Below are 17,156 nucleotides of genomic sequence, written 5' to 3' on the forward strand. Positions count from 1 at the left end.
TCTCACATCTAGAATCAGTCCAACAGATCTAGGCTTCTAAGGAAGCCTATTATCCCTTTAAGGGAGATATTTGTGACATGGTTCTCTTTAAATACCTGTGCCAGATAATTATTACTTGGGCGGAGAATTGCCATGAAGTTATAAACAGCTTTGCATGCAAAACAGAATTTCCATGCAGTTATGCCGCTTCCCCTGAATTTTCGCAAGAATCTACAATAATATTTGCGCCGTGCCAGGAGCTTATATTAAGGAACTGGTTGGAGTGCCAAGCTGTTATCAACTGATAAATTGTTGTCTTCAGAGCCTTTAGTGCAGCTTGACTGTCTGAGGCAATAAATATATTGGCTGGATTGAAGAGTTTTTTGGGCTTTTTTGGATACAAAAAATCTTGAAATACTGGAAATCTTGTAGGGAGTATTTTCGATGGCTATCAACAGTCTGGTGTTGGGACCACTAACCTCTATTCCTTCCCCTCTTGTGTTTTTGACCCATCAGTATAACGTGTGAGGTTTAATGTGATTTGTACGATTTTGTTGTTAATTCAGACTTGCTTATTTAGTTAGATTTCGAAATCTTGTTTAGCAGATATAATATATGTGAGCATCTTCATGGATTGTATTGTTCCAGTCACATTCAGTACATGTATGTGCAGAAGAGGAAGGTCCAGCATTACCTCTGTGGCTGCAATCGGGCAAGATCGCATTACTCCCTTGATTACCACACAAGCGAGTATTTACGCTTTTTGCAATTTAATTATTGCCTTTTGCTTCATCGTTTTGTTAAGTAACATAAGTAACTATGGGTGTGACAACCGTTCTATATGACCAATCTTAGGATTCAGATCCCATTTAGGCATTTACCAGAAAGCCTACCAAAGAGCATCTATTGCTTTGGTGGCAATATTTGCTAGTTGAGGTGAATTCTATGTAAGTTTTCTATTTAGAATAACTCCGAAATACTTACCCTGAGGTTGAAATGTTAATTTCCTCCTATTTGTAAATGTAACGTTTGTCTTTTTTATGATTTTTTGAAAGTACATACTTCTTTCCAATATCAGGTAGTTCCTAGGTTTATGGCACCCTGCATGCGATCAGGAATAATATTGTCATGTTTACCTCTAATTCTTCTTCTTCACGTGCCATATCAGAATTATCCGACGTTGGCGATCACCATTGCGAAAGCTTCTCGATCTTCAGCAATATGGAATAATTGTCCTACATTTGATATTATCTCTGAGTCCATTTACGAATGTTTTTTAACCAAGAAACTTGTTTTCTTCCTGCACCTCTACGGCCCTCTATTTTGCCTTTAAGGAACAGTTGTAATATTTTATATCGACTTCCCCCCACTATAGTCCCAGATAAGACATTTTTCGATGTTTAACAGTCTTTAGCAGTTCTCTAAATCTTTGTTGACCCTCCTTAGTACTTCTTCATTAGTTTTTCTTGCTGTCCAAGGTATCTTCAGCATCCGTCTATGAATTCACACTTCTGCACTATACAAAAGTACAGACCAAAGTACCTCTAATTAATATAACTAAATTGTCTGCATAACCCTGAGAACTAAATCCTTTTCGAGAATTATCTTTGTTGAGCTTTGTTGGAAGATTGTCAAACTGTCGACCACAATAGAGGTGGTAAGACGCTTCCTTGAGGACGACCTTGTACTACTCTTATAATGGCCGATTGATTTCGTAGGTAGGTAACTATATTTCTAGTACAGGGCTTGGATTAAATTCATCTGATGATGGAAGGTGGTATACTTTTTCTGTTGCAGCAACGTTAATAGACTCAAATAAGATGTTATCAAATGTCTATGAGCAAACATCATACCACTTCAGATGAGTTGGCCTTTTAGACGTCTCTAGATAATACAAGGCATCTATTATAGATTTGCCTGGTTGATAGGCAAATTGTTCTTCGAGAAGGGGTATACTTGACAAGTATTTACTTCTTATGTTAGCGTGTATGTTTTTCATACTCTTACGTGAATAACTCTCTCTTACAGTAGGTACATTATACTAAAAATATTTTAGAACATCAGAATTAACATTTACATAATTTAGAAAATGATATTTAATTTTTTTTTCTTTAAGATGTAAATGTATTAATTAAAAAGTAGGATTTACATTAGAATATTTATTACAGGATCCTAGAAGACTTTATTATGAACCTTGGGAGCTTAGAATGTTTGAAAATATTGAATGTGAATGGCCTCTATTCTTCTGTTACATGATCCTGGATAACTGTTTCAAAGGAAATAAAGATGGTGCTACTCAATACACAAATCAATTGGAGGAGGTGAGTGTTCTTTGGTTTAAATGGTTAAACCACCTGTTTACTGTAAAAGTACATTATTGTGGTAGATTGCTTCGTCTACACTACTTCGTCGTAACTACGACAGACGACGGTTATCAATTGCAAAGCGGAATGCGACTTAAACCTTTTTTGGTTTCATTCTCTTCAACCACTGATGATTTTACTCGGGTATCTGCACGATAGATAGCCGTCATCCGTCATGTAGTCGTCGTGTTAGGGGTCTGTCGGTTGGTCGGAATCGGCATTGTTCGGTGGATCTGGGAAGAATTTTTTTATTAGCTTTGATCGCGCTAGACAACCCGAACGTACCCAGAGGGAGAACACCTGCGCATTACAAAATTGAGCGTTCGCGGAGGTCGAATTTTTCCCCCTGAACATCCTCCGAATTTTTAATTCAGTGTTCGCGCAGTACAGAAAAAAGATCCTGAACGTGTCCGGGATACCCTCTCGACGTTCGAGGATTTTGTTTCGGATTTTAAGTTCGCACAGGCGCATAAAATATTTGGGAAGAATTTCTTGACATTCTGACCATTATTCTGTTCTTACTCCGTCCAATTCTTAACCTAAAATATTGTTTTGTTAAACAACTTGTAGATGTAGATTCTGGTTTTTTAAGTTTTGAAATTATTTACAGTGTTGTATAATTTCAATATTCTTCAAACAAATTTTAATATTTTTTATATTAAAGCTTTTTTAGTTGTTTTTGTCAGTGTTTTCCATTCAGTATGTTTATAAATAAGTAGGTACCTTTTCTAGTATTATTATTATCTTATTACTTTTCATTCGATATTCGATAATAATTATCTCTATTACGGTAGTATTACAATAAATTGTACTCTGTTGTTACTTAATTTTTTCTATCTAGATGAGCTTATAAGTACCTACATATTCTTGTGGTTTATTTTTCAGTTTAATTTATGAGTTAAATTAGTCTCTTATTGAGTAATGAATCATAAGCAACACATTAAACTTATTCTGAAACTATTTCTTGTGTCTTGTTATATTTCATTATTTTTGTGGTGTAATAAACCACAACACAATGCCACAACCTATCAAATTCAATATATCAAAATTGGAAATTATTGCTTTACTAAATTATTCCTTCCTTCAGATAATGTTTAACCCCCAGGAAGTTAAAGGTAATTTTTATATCTAAATAACAAGCTGCAATTTCCAAGTAACTCAACAATATTTTACTCTCTACAAAAATTTAAGCCGGAATACGGCGTGGCGGGCGTGAAAATACCAAATTATATTGTCGAAATAATAAAGACGCTAATCAAATTTCTAACTTCTAAGAAAGGCATTGAATAGAAAGTTAATCCTTTGCCTGTTGCTGTTATTCTTTTTCTCTTTGTTGAAATACAGATTTGTTGCATTTGCATTTTTTGTTGACATTGATTTCGAAATAAGAAAGGTACAAGAAAAGGCTTCCTTCTCTAACCTTAATGTATGCAACTCGTCATTACATTACGAATCCGAAAATTGTTCGCGGAGCGAAAAATCCTGAACATGTCCAGGATAAGTTTACGTTGACGCCTGCGCATTGGAAACGAATCCCGAACTTACTCTGAATACGTTCGGGTTGTACAGCGCGAATACTGCTAATGTGTAGCATGGATTACCACGTTCTGTGTAGATGCCGATTCTGTTGTTCACAATTAAAATTAAACGGGCGGTATTGAGTTTCTATAGCTTACCTGAACAACCGTGGGTAGTAGTGTCATGTTCTGTTAAGTTTCGTGTTTCCCGGAATGAGATTCGGTGGTTGTTTGGTGTGACAGTGTGTTGTGCACCGAATTTTATTGGGAGAAACACAGGAGCTTAATAGAACATCACACCATTACTCACGAATGTGCAAGGAAGGTATCAAAATTAATGAAACATCCAATTTTAGGCGAAAAATAAAGTGTCGAGCTGTTAAATAAAATGAATGGGCTGAAAATTCCAATATAATTCCCTCAGAGGAACTAAAACTCCGAACAGTTGATCTGGGTGAAGTTTCTATCCCAGACAGAGGTGTAAATAAACATGATATGACAATGATCCTACCTTTTCTTCTTACTGAGCCGTCTCCCTGAAGATCAACAATTTTGTCTTCTTCCTATTGACCTTTTCCCCTGAATTTTTCCTTGAATCAGCTATTGAAATATTTCTCCCCTGTCTACCTAGTCCCTTATCCTCTTGTTACATGCCCAATGTAGTGCCCTTGAAAAATAAGAAATTTATTATAGACTATTTCATAGCCAACAGAGAAAATTTTAAGATAAAAGGATGTAAAGGTAAAAGAGATGCAGAACTAGGCAACAACCATGATGGAAATAATTATATATAATACACACAAAGAAGAAGAAAAAGTAGCCAAGGTAAAATAAAAACTATTCATTAAAAATGACAACTAAAAAAGTACCAACAAAAATTTTAAAAATAGTTTGAAATGAATAAAATCTAAGTTCCAGAAATAAAAAATAAATAGAACCAATTCAAAAAAATTATTCTTACTATAGCAAAGAAAGTATATTGAACACCAAAAATCACAAATATGTATACACAGAAAAGCAAATGGTGGACACCGAACAAAAAATCGACGGACAAATATAAGAAAGATACGTGGATATAATGCCTGGTTGCACCAACATATCTTAAGCTTAAGACGTGCCTTAAGCTCAACTTACTAAACATACGCGTTGCACCAGATCTTAGATCAATTTTCAGCTTGCCACAATGGATTGCCACGTCGATTGCATCTTAAACTTTGTCTCAGTTAAGACGTGCTTAGATAATCGAAAATTATGGATCTATAAGCTGAGCTGGGCTAAGCTGGAGCTTAAGATTTGTTGGTGCAACCAGGCATAAAATTGCTAAAAATGAAGTCGAACAACTAATCAAAAACTCAAAAGAGAACACCTTTGTAGAATTCGGATATACAATGAATGGAAACTATCTGAGTGATCAAACGCCATTTTATGGCACATGAAATAAGCTTGGACAAAATAAACCACCCAAACTGAAAAACATTCAAGACCAAGGTTACATCCTCACTACAACAACACTTTGGCTACTGCAACAACACTTCGACGAACTAAGAGAATTCAAAGAGGAACCCCAAGAAAAAAACAAGAGGCAGAAGGTTACGATAGTGAAGGTAAACTGGTACCAGCGATAAACGAAGTCACGGAAGCGGTAGGTAAGCTAAAAATTGGTATAGCTCCAGGATAGGTCAAAATTATGTCTGAAATAATAAACTATCTAGGTGAAGAAACAAAATCAGAATTTTGCGAATTGTTAAATGAAGTCGTCAAAACAAAAGAATTACCAAAATGATTGCACCACCAATATAATAGTACCAACGTTTAAGAAGGGATGTGCAAAAAATTGCTCTAACTATAGAGAAATTACACTGACAAGCATACCCGCCAAAATCTTTACTAATGTAATACAAACAAGCTAAAAATGCGAGCATTATCATAACGAATACTTTATTTTATTTACGTATTTAAATTCATAATATGGAAAGTTGTTATTATGAAAAGTTGTTTAGAATTAAAAAATATATTTTATTGTGCAATTATATTCTCCTAATTTAAATATTGTGAACTATAAAGGTACTTTACTCTTGAGCGAAATTCATATTTTTTTATATATGTACATTCCTTTGATATATCTTAGATTTTAGATCATGCAGACCTTTTTAGAGAATATCTTTTCTTGGTAAAATTAATAATAAAAGAGTTATAAGGGGCCGTGATGTTTTTTTGGCATGTTTTAGCCCCTCTTCCCCTTGGTGATAGTAGGTGAGGTTTCAGACTACCCCCTCACCCCCTATATCAAGTGTATTTTTTAGTATCTACAAAAAATCTTATTTTTTTTAAATATTTATAAAATACAAGTATAAGTACCATCTAATTTCATTATAGAAAATTAAAAGCTATACCCTATTCCACGAATATACGACCCTCTTGCATTATCTCGACAACGAATATTTTGCTGTGTAAAATAAGAAGAATGAAAGTAAATTGAAAATTACATTGCTGTTTATTGGAATAATTATTAGAGGCATTTACTTTCGTACTTCCTATGTTGTACACTAAAATATTCATTGTCGCGATAATCCAAGAGTCGTATATTCGTGGAATGACCCATATAATAATGTTTAGACGTAGACAGAAAGGTTGCAGGTTGTTTTTGACAGAAAAATAATGAAAGAAATGCGAAAAACTTTTTCGTACTAATACATTAACATTATTTAATGTACAGTATTCTCGGACCACGGATTACCAAAACTTTCTTCAACACCAATAACTAGATAAGCATCTTGCAAGTCAGTTGTTGGCACAGTGCTTTGTTGAAGATCAATATCGGTTTCATCAAGCCACTCGGCGTCATCATTTTCGCGCACTACGCAGAGAGTCTTTCTCGATCTACCGTTGCGTGAGAATGCGGAAAGGACGGACATTGTGCATCTCTAGACTATTATTGCTCGAATTCAGTTGCTTGTGACAAGAATTCAAATGTGCCTTAGCTTTTTCCTTTGTACAGAACTACAATGCACACCGCTGACATTTGCGTTCCAAAATTATCTGACGAACATTGTGTAGGCATACACAGGTAATCCTAGGATTACCCGTTTACCTAACTTTACCGGTAACATATACATAAATATAAATATGTATACCTATATGGGTAGACAGCTCAAATAAAAAGAATAGTAAGCTGCCATTCAACATTACCTACATTAACATTAATAAATAAAATGTATTTATTTGACATTTCAGCTTGACGTTTAAATGTCAAACGAAACAGACTTGCATCTCGGGACAGCAATTTAGGGTAGGTACTGATCACAAGCGTTTATAGCCGATGTCAGCCAAAGTCACGCGCTAGTGTGAAGTAATATGAATAATATGAAATTTGCATTTTTACGTACATTCGGTTTAATGCGTTTTTAGCAATGTCTTCATTGTAGAATTATCTTGTAACACCAGCGTGGATAACAAAGGCAAAAAAAAAGATAATATGTAACTCGACAAATTAAACAAACATAAAAATATACTTGGTGCTACGTAACTTTACGGAGTACCTCGGTAGCTCTAAGTCTTCAGAGATCTAGGGGAGTGGATTCTTAATAGATTTTAAGTATAATAGAAACTCAATTGCTCGGGGGCGCCATAATTAAAAGAAAATGAAAGACGAAGCTTAATAATTATAAAAAGTTAATAAAAATGTATAGTTATCATAAGACACAAACACATTTACATAAATATAACATGACCTTACCTTAGTGTTCTCAGTTGAATATCATTTAGGAACAAGAGAAAGGGATCAGATAATAATATTTATTATCAATCAAAAAAAATTATTATAAAATGAATCAACTTTTTATTAAAATAAAAAAATAAAAAAATGAAATGATGGATCTCTTGAAGACAATATAAGAGATTCTGTCCAGAAAAACAATAAAAAGGTATACAAACAATACCTTGTCATATAGTCCTGTCCTCATTCTTCACGTTATGAATGTCCAAAAACACGCACTTTTCACTGAATTTAGATAAAGAATAGTACAAAAATATTTATTTCCATGAAAAGTTTCAGGAAAGATAAATAAACTTCCAAATTATTGTTCAAAAATGAATAAACTTACAAATGGATCTGCTCATATTGACTTTTTAAAATATTTAAATAACTTCTAATTAACTTCTTGAAGTATTTAATATTATTATTGATACTTAATTCATGACTTTATCCATGACTGCTTCCAAAAAAAAAACTTAGTCTATTATACACTAAAACTAACCAGCTTTTTGCCTGAACGTGGCAACGCCATGATTTCTTCATAAAAACTCAAAATCCGCAACATTCTCATTTGAGTTCTCAACCAAAACTTTCACAAAAAAACTCAAACTAAAATTTCAACTTAACTCTTCAGAAACCGCTATAAGCGGTCTCTGTCTGAGACTACAACTAAACCTCTGACTTCAACTTCCCAAACTTGAATTCTTTAATCTCACAACTTAAATGCCTCTCCTCAATCATCAAAAATCAGTTTGCAAAGTCAGCAAACATCTCACAGTTCTAACAATTTTCAAGAAAGATATTGCTGAGTGCACAATCCTACACCTGCGCTTCTCTGATACCAAAGTAGCACGTTTGTGTATTTAACTCCCAGGATTCGTGGAGCCAAAACGATCATTAGCTACATTGTAACTCTTTTTTACATCACAAACTGAAGGGTAAAAGTTCAATTTTCGAGCGATAATATAAACACAGAAAACCGAAAGTAGATATGTCTACAAAATAATATAACGTCTTTCTTTTAACCAAACGGATAAACTACAAATTCTCACGTTTTTTTTTAACAGAAATAAATTCCTTGAATTTACTTGGCATATGAAGCGATATTCATATGTCTACATGATGAGACAAAAATGTGTAACAATGACAATTACGATCTTTGGTTTCTGGATAAGGCTGACTTCTTTTGAACCGTTTCAATCTTGCTATCAAAAATTGCTAAAAGACCCTAAATTACTGTCCCGAGATGCAAGTTGACTGAGGTCGGTTATCTCGAAGATGGTTTGAGATATCGAAATGCCGTTTTCAGTTTTGAAGTCAGGAGACAAAACTACATGGGAATCCATCGGTAGATCGGATCCAAGTATTGCAGCGGCGGCAACGCAAAAACGAACGAACAGACTTTGCGAATTTATGAAAAGATTACGGCAAAGACTGGAAATAAACTTTGAAGAATCTCAACACGTATTTAAAAGTTAAAATTTCTCAATAGAACATGACCTAAAGCAACGTAGCTGACTACCCATTTATAAATTATATTAAAATTGTTTAAAGAGAATGTTTATACCAATAATCATGGTGGATGTGGCAAAATCATGTAAACTAATGTCATCAGCGGTTAAAATTTCAATACCATTGTAACTACTAATTTTATCATTTGTAGATTATGATTCGTACAGAGGATGGATTAAAATTAGTACCAGAACTATATTCAGTGCCAGCTGAATTTGTTGCTGCTGAATACAAGGAGCCAGGAAGCCAACAGAGGATACCTTTAGGTCTATGTCCATTCCGTTGGGCACAGTCTCTCTATATTGTAGGAAAACTACTCCAGGAGGTAATTTTTATGCATAGAAACCTAAAACGAGTAATAATTTTATGTGATTATTTTACTATTTTTAGTTAAATCACTTTTTTTATCTTTGTTGTGGCTTTAAAATTTGGCTTCAATATGTCATCATCATCAATGGTGCTACAGCCCTATGAAAGAGTCTCGACCTTCCCAAGTCTATTACGCCAGTCAGTCTTATCCATTGCCAACCGTTGCCAGTTTGCTGTGCCTATTTTTCTCCCATCCTCATCTACCCCATCCTTCCATCTAGGTTTTGGCCTACCCCTATTTCTACTTCCCACAGGTTGTGACATAAGGATTCTTCTAGGAGGGTTGTTATGCTGTGATCTTGCTAGATGTCCTGCCCATCTTAGCCTTCCTATTCTTCTAAGAGATACTACGTCTTTACCACCAAATATATGTTTATGTCTGTGGTATACCTCGTAGTTGTACCTCCTTCTCCAAATACCATTTTCACAGATGCCACTGAATATTCCTCTCAGGATCCTTCGTTCAAATATAAGCAGAAGGTTTTCATCTGCCTTGGAGATGGTCCATGTCTCCGATCCATATGTCAACACTGGTTGTATAAGGGTTTTGTATATGGTTATTTTTGTTTTTCGGCTTAAGTTTCTGCTTCTCATATGTCTACTCAGTCCAAAATAGCATTTGTTCGCTAGGATTACCCTTCGCTTGATTTCTTTCGTCATGACGTTCTCCTTGGTGATCAGGGAGCCTAAGTATGTGAATTTGTCCACCACTTCAAAGGTAGAGTTAGCAACAGTGAAATGGTGACCGATGTTTCTGGCTCTATTATTGGGTGTTGATGCCATCATCTTAGTTTTCTCCTCGTTTACTTTCAGGCCCATATTTTTTGAGGCATTTGAGAAGGTGGTATACATTTCTTCTAGTTTGCGTGTTGTGCGGGCAACTAGGTCCACGTCATCTGCATATGCCAAAATTTGGGATGATTTATTAAAAATATTTCCTCTGTTGTCTATTCGTGCATCTCTGACCGCCTTTTTCAGAGCTATGTTGAAGAGGAGACAAGCCAGCGCATCTCCCTGTCGGCTTCAATATGTATTATTAAATATTTTGTATGTCCGAAATTGGTGGTTTCTACCCTATATGAAATTCGATTATTTTTTAGGGGTTCTTGGCACCGGGAGAACTGGATCCTTTAAATAGACGGCTGGGTTCTGAAAAGAAACCAGATGTAGTGGTACAAGTTGTAATTCTAGCGGAAGATGTGGAAATAAAAGAAAGACTTGCTGAACATGACATACGAGTTCAAACCATAGCTGAAGTTGCACCAATAGAAGTCCAGCCTGCTAGGGTTCTTTCTCATCTCTATACATATTTAGGTAAAATATATTGTTGTAAAGTTTAGTATGCTAACAATCAGAATTATTAAAAGAAGACACTTTGTATGAGAGATATATTTGTTCGAATTGGGCAACATTTCTTCCAATGGAACTGTCCCGTCACAACATTGTCGTTGGTGGTCTGGGGAAAATCCCAATTTCACGAAGACTCTTGCCTAACTTTGGTTTAAAGTGTATGCATAGCATTATTTTATAAAGATGAAGTAGTTTTCAATCCTAATAGCAATATTGATATTAAAAATATTAAAATATTACTAAAACATTTTTAAATTGAAAACTTATTGGTCCATTTTCTTGGTAACACCTCCAAGGCTTCTAAAATTTGCAAGCCAGTTGGATGCTGAAGCGAAGAAGACAAAAGGGAATTCAAAAACTTACAATTCACGACCTCGTCTGTTCAGCTGGTAAATTCCAACAGAAAATGGACCTAGTTACTCAAAGAAGTAACGACCAGTATAAAAATAAAATAAAAATTCCATTTTTATTCAGTTGCAATGCGGAGGCAAAACAATCTTATTTTTCAATTAGAATACGGAGCGCAGTCCAGCCCTCTGAATCGACGATTTTCGACTATTGTTCGAGTCTCATCGGAGAGAACGTAGACCGCTACTCCATACTCCAATTGACCAACACCGAGAGTTTATCCCCCACACCGCAACTGACGTGAATGGACGAGGACTAGGTGACTAGCGTCATCTGGCAATTAAAAGATGAAGTAGTTTTCAATCCTAATAGCAATATTAATAATATTTAAAAATATTAAAATATTAACTAAAAGGGAAGTTCCCTAGGTTGGCTGTATACCATATAGTTAAAAAACTCTAACAAGAAGTAAAACCACTTCTATGTAAATTGGTATATTTATTAAAACTTAAAAAATCCCAATGGATTGAATAAAATATGTCCAATTCAGAACGTTTTCAGACCTATCGGTCCATCATCAGTGAATCTACAATAAAATAAGTAATCCCACTATTAGAATTGAAAGATGGTTGAAATTTTTAAAAGCTAAAAAAGTGTGGTTAGATTACTTACGTGAATACTTGCTAAATAGCCGCAGAACCAAACAATGGTTGAATTTAAAATTCAATTTACATTATTTAAAAATAATATTAAACAGGCTAAACGCCGATGTTAAAGAATATAGCCTATGGGAACATGGTGAAACCCTACCAAAACCTCAATCAACCATCTTAGGCCAACTTTGACTATAAAGTGTCAAAAGTGTGTAAGGAACTGTTTGAAGTGACATTGACAGTAGAGAAAAAGGTAGTCCATTTTCAAAGTTAATTAACCAAAAGGTCATGACCCACAACAAATGATAAAGATTTTAATATCTGAAAATGTCTAACATTTTTAAATCTATTGGTTTTTGAAAAGAAATTGTGATATACAAAATTAATTTAGAATATAAGATTATTTATGTTGACTGTATACTATAACATTAGATTGATCAAATTGATAGAAAAAAAGTTAAGCTGCTGTCAATAATGATAAAAAGATAAAAATAGATGAAGGTGAGAGAAGAGAAAGAATAAGTATTAGTTGGAATGTTATTGTACAAAATGAATAAATTGGTAGGCAAGTTAATCAAGTCTATATTGTATTGGTGGTTGTATATGTAAAAGGAAAATATTGTTATTTAAAAATAAATGCAAATTTTTTTTGTAAATAATGGATTTGAGTTAGGATACAGTCAAATACTTAAAAGTGTGTAATATGTAAATGAAAAGGATTGTAATTATTATGAGATGTTTTATTTTTTAATTTTATTTTAAAAGTTTTGAGAGAATTCTTGTGACAAAGTGAGGGTATGTGAAGTTAGAGATAAAGAAATTTATGATTATAGCTGAGTCCAGTTGATACAAGAATGAAATTAAAATGAAAATAATATTGAAAGTGTACTGAATAAAATAAAACCAAAGTAAGAAAAAGAATATTGATATAATTTAATTGTAATGATAATGGATCTGAATGTGAGAACTGAAATTAAGTGATGGGATGTTAGTTGGAGAGGTAAAAAATTACTTGGAAAAAGTCAAAGACAAAAAGTAGAGGGCTGTGATGTAAGGTATAAAGACAAGAATTTTAAGGGAAAGAGAGGGATAAAGAAAAGATGAGGTGTGGAATTAAACTGAATGAAGTAATGAAATGAAAAAGAAGTGAAAAGATAGTAGGGTGAATTAATGAGGTGATGGTTAATAGGGTTCAGTAGTTAATAATGTTAGTTGGGTAAAGGAGTTTGGAAGCAGTGAAGGAAAGAGGAAAATTTGAAAAAAGAAGGGAGAGTAAGTTAAAAGAGAAAGAATAGGATAAAAAGAGGAAGTTGAAAAAATAGGAATTATGAGAATAATTGGCGGTGAATGGGGACAAAATTGCGGTTAAGGGATGTTTGTCTATTGACACAGTTGGGACTCTTCTTCAGGTCCTTGACAATCTCCAAATCTTCGTATAAGTCTAAACGGAGTGTATTGTTTTGTTGAATATTGTGTATCAACTGGACACCTTCAGGAATCTTAAGTTCATGTTTATTGACTTTTAAATGGTGTGAAAAGGCAGAAGTGGTATCTCTCTTGCTGTTTTCTGCAGATCGGGTAGAAAGGGATCTGTAAGTTCTGCCGATGTAGGTGGCATCACAATCTGAACAAGAGAGTCTGTATACCCCACTCCGGTTCATATAATGGATAGGATCTTTGGTATTAGTTAAACTTTTGCTGAGAGTGTTATTAACTTTGAAAGATATTTTTATGTTGTCACAAGAATTGGAAATGATATGTTTGACTCTTTCAGATAATTTGGAGTTATTGAATGGTAAGGAGGCATAGATGGGAGTAGTTGTGGATGATGTAGAGAAAGCGGATTGTTGTAGTAACTTGAGTTCTCTTTTTTTGTTGAAGTTTACTGATGATGTCTGGGTCATAACCATTGTTGACTGCAATCTGTTTGATAATGTTCAACTCTTTGTTGAATTCAGTTATAGATAAAGGAATAGAGTTTAATCTATGTATAAAACTGCGAAAAGCAGAGAGTTTATATGATAAAGGGTGATTAGAAGTAGAATGGATAACATGATCTGTCTGTGTTGGTTTACGGTAGACACCAAAGTTGAAGTGGTCATGTAGTCTGGTAATAGATAAATCCAGAAAGTTAATGGAGTTAGAAGATTCTAGTTCCATGGTAAAGGTGATATTAGGATGGATTTGATTAATTTTGTGAAGTAAGTTGTGAGCTGAATCAGAGTTAACAGAAATGAGGACTAAAATGTCATCAACATAACGGAACCAGTGTAAGATCTCTGGATTTTTATGATATAGTTGGATTCTAAGTGATCCATAAAAACATCAGCTAAGAAAGGGGATAAGCAACTACCCATTGCTAAACCGTCAGGTTGTTGATAAAAGTTGTTATTAAAAACAAAGTAATCTTGAGATAGACAAATTTTGAGAATGTTTATAATAGACGAAATGGTGGTGGAAGTGACAGAATTATTTAAAAGGAGTGAATTAACCAGACTAATCGATTCATTTTTTGGTACTGAAGTAAATAAATTGCTAACATCAAAAGAAAGCATAACAATATTTGGATTAAGATTGACAAGTTGAAGTTTTTCAACTAATTGGCGAGAATTCAAAACAGTAAACTGTGGGGTAAAGTTGATAAAGTTTTTAATGGTGTTAAGAATGAATTTAGATAAAATAGAAACTGGAGTGTTAATGAAGCTGACAACGGGACGAATAGGAATGTCAACTTTGTGTATCTTTGGTAAACCGTATAACCTGGGGGTGAGTGGATTTGATGGAATTTTAGTATATGGTGCTTCAAATTCAGAAAAGAAATCAGTAAATTGTTTTAAGTTGGTTTTCATCTTCGAAACAAAAGATTTAGAGGGATCAACGGGAAGAAGAGTAAAGTTATTGTTGTCTAGGAAAGAGGTGACTTTGTCAATGTATAATTGTTGGTCTAAAATAACAAGGCAGTTACCCTTATCTGCTTTGCTGAAGTTGAGGTGGTGGTTTTGGATCTTATTTTTGATAGATTTGAGTGTGGAGAGAAGGGATTTAGACTTATTATATGAGAAATTGGGAAAAGAGAGAGATGAAGAAGTTTGTGTAGAAGTAGAAGGGGAACTGATGTTGGTAAGAGAAGAGTTATTGTTGGAAAGAAGTTTCGTTTTGAATTTGTTGATAGTTTGGATGCAAGAGTTTCTGATTGAAGTTTTTTGTGTGAGTGAAATGGAAAGATTTTGAATAACCTTCTCTTACCAACATCAGTTCCCCTTCTACTTCTACACAAACTTCTTCATCTCTCTCTTTTCCCAATTTCTCATATAATAAGTCTAAATCCCTTCTCTCCACACTCAAATCTATCAAAAATAAGATCCAAAACCACCACCTCATCTTCAGCAAAGCAGATAAGGGTAACTGCCTTGTTATTTTAGACCAACAATTATACATTGACAAAGTCACCTCTTTCCTATACAACAATAACTTTACTCTTCTTCCCGTTGATCCCTCTAAATCTTTTGTTTCGAAGATGAAAACCAACTTAAAACAATTTACTGATTTCTTTTCTGAATTTGAAGTACCATATACTAAAATTCCATCAAATCCACTCACCCCCAGGTTATACGGTTTACCAAAGATACACAAAGTTGACATTCCTATTCGTCCCGTTGTTAGCTTCATTAACACTCCAGTTTCTATTTTATCTAAATTCATTCTTAACACCATTAAAAACTTTATCAACTTTACCCCATAGTTTACTGTTTTGAATTCTCGCCAATTAGTTGAAAAACTTCAACTTGTCAATCTTAATCCAAATATTGTTATGCTTTCTTTTGATATTAGCAATTTATTTACTTCAGTACCAAAAAATGAATCGATTAGTCTGGTTAATTCACTCCTTTTAAATAATTCTGTCGCTTCCACCACCACTTCGTCTATTATAAACATTCTCAAAATTTGTCTATCTCAAGATTACTTTGTTTTTAATAACAACTTTTATCAACAACCTGACGGTTTAGCAATGGGTAGTTGCTTATCCCCTTTCTTAGCTGATGTTTTTATGGATCACTTAGAATCCAACTATATCATAAAAGTCCAGAGATCTTACACTGGTTGGTGGTTCCGTTATGTTGATGACATTTTAGTCCTCATTTCTGGTAACTCTGATTCAGAGTTACTTCACACAACTCAACTTACTTCACAAAATTAATCAAATCCATCCTAATATCACCTTTACCATGGAACTAGAATCTTCTAACTCCATTAACTTTCCGGATTTATCTATTACCAGACTACATGACCACTTCAACTTTGGTATCTACCGTAAACCAACACAGACAGATCATGTTATCCATTCTACTTCTAATCACCCTTTATCATATAAACTCTCTGCTTTTCGCAGTTTTATACATAGATTAAACTCTATTCCTTTATCCATAACTGAATTCAACAAAGAGTTGAACATTATCAAACAGATTGCAGTCAACAATGGTTATGACCCAGACATCATCAGTAAACTTCAACAAAAAAGAGAACTCAAGTTACTACAACAATCCGCTTTCTCTACATCATCCACAACTACTCCCATCTATGCCTCCTTACCATTCAATAACTCCAAATTATCTGAAAGAGTCAAACATATCATTTCCAATTCTTGTGACAACATAAAAATATCTTTCAAAGTTAATAACACTCTCAGCAAAAGTTTAACTAATACCAAAGATCCTATCCATTATATGAACCGGAGTGGGGTATACAGACTCTCTTGTTCAGATTGTGATGCCACCTACATCGGCAGAACTTACAGATCCCTTTCTACCCGATCTGCAGAACACAGCAAGAGAGATACCACTTCTGCCTTTTCACACCATTTAATCACAGATACCATCATTTTCTATTTTAGATCGGATTGGTTCTTTACTGATTATTGCTGTTTCAAATTTCTGAAATGAAATAGTCATATTGAATTATTTTGCTCTTATTTTAAATCAGTGGACTAATATTTGCAGACTTGGGATGCAGATGCAGACATTTTCATAACAGAAGCTATCAATATTGCGTCGTCTGTGTAACAGAGTATTTTTACTTCTTTGTTTCCCATTCTGTATCCTCTTCCTTTGTTGACGCTTTTGATTATTTCAACCATGATTAAATTGAAGAGCATAGAGCATGAGACTCAATGAGCCTCCATGTCTTACTCCGCTGTCTATGTCTATAGGTTATGTAAGTTGTCCATCTATTCTGACTTCCATTTTGTTGTTTCGGTAGATATATTCGATAGTTTTTATGATATCTAGGGGAACCTCTCTATTATACAGAAGAT

General features: G+C 34.1%; 1 protein-coding gene across 3 annotated transcripts in view; it reads left to right on the forward strand.

The window, feature by feature from the left end:
- The window catches only part of LOC126881171 (probable phosphorylase b kinase regulatory subunit alpha), a 241,563-nt gene that overhangs the window by 49,288 nt on the left and 175,119 nt on the right, over positions 1-17,156 (forward strand). For all 3 annotated transcript variants that reach the window (XM_050645257.1, XM_050645252.1, XM_050645261.1), the window contains exons 4-6: positions 2,148-2,300; positions 9,277-9,450; positions 10,595-10,808. In XM_050645257.1, the coding sequence (XP_050501214.1) occupies positions 2,148-2,300; positions 9,277-9,450; positions 10,595-10,808 (541 nt within the window). The remainder of the gene's footprint in view (positions 1-2,147; positions 2,301-9,276; positions 9,451-10,594; positions 10,809-17,156) is intronic.

The sequence above is a fragment of the Diabrotica virgifera genome, chromosome 1, assembly GCF_917563875.1.
Source record: "Diabrotica virgifera virgifera chromosome 1, PGI_DIABVI_V3a".
NCBI lineage: Eukaryota > Metazoa > Arthropoda > Insecta > Coleoptera > Chrysomelidae > Diabrotica > Diabrotica virgifera.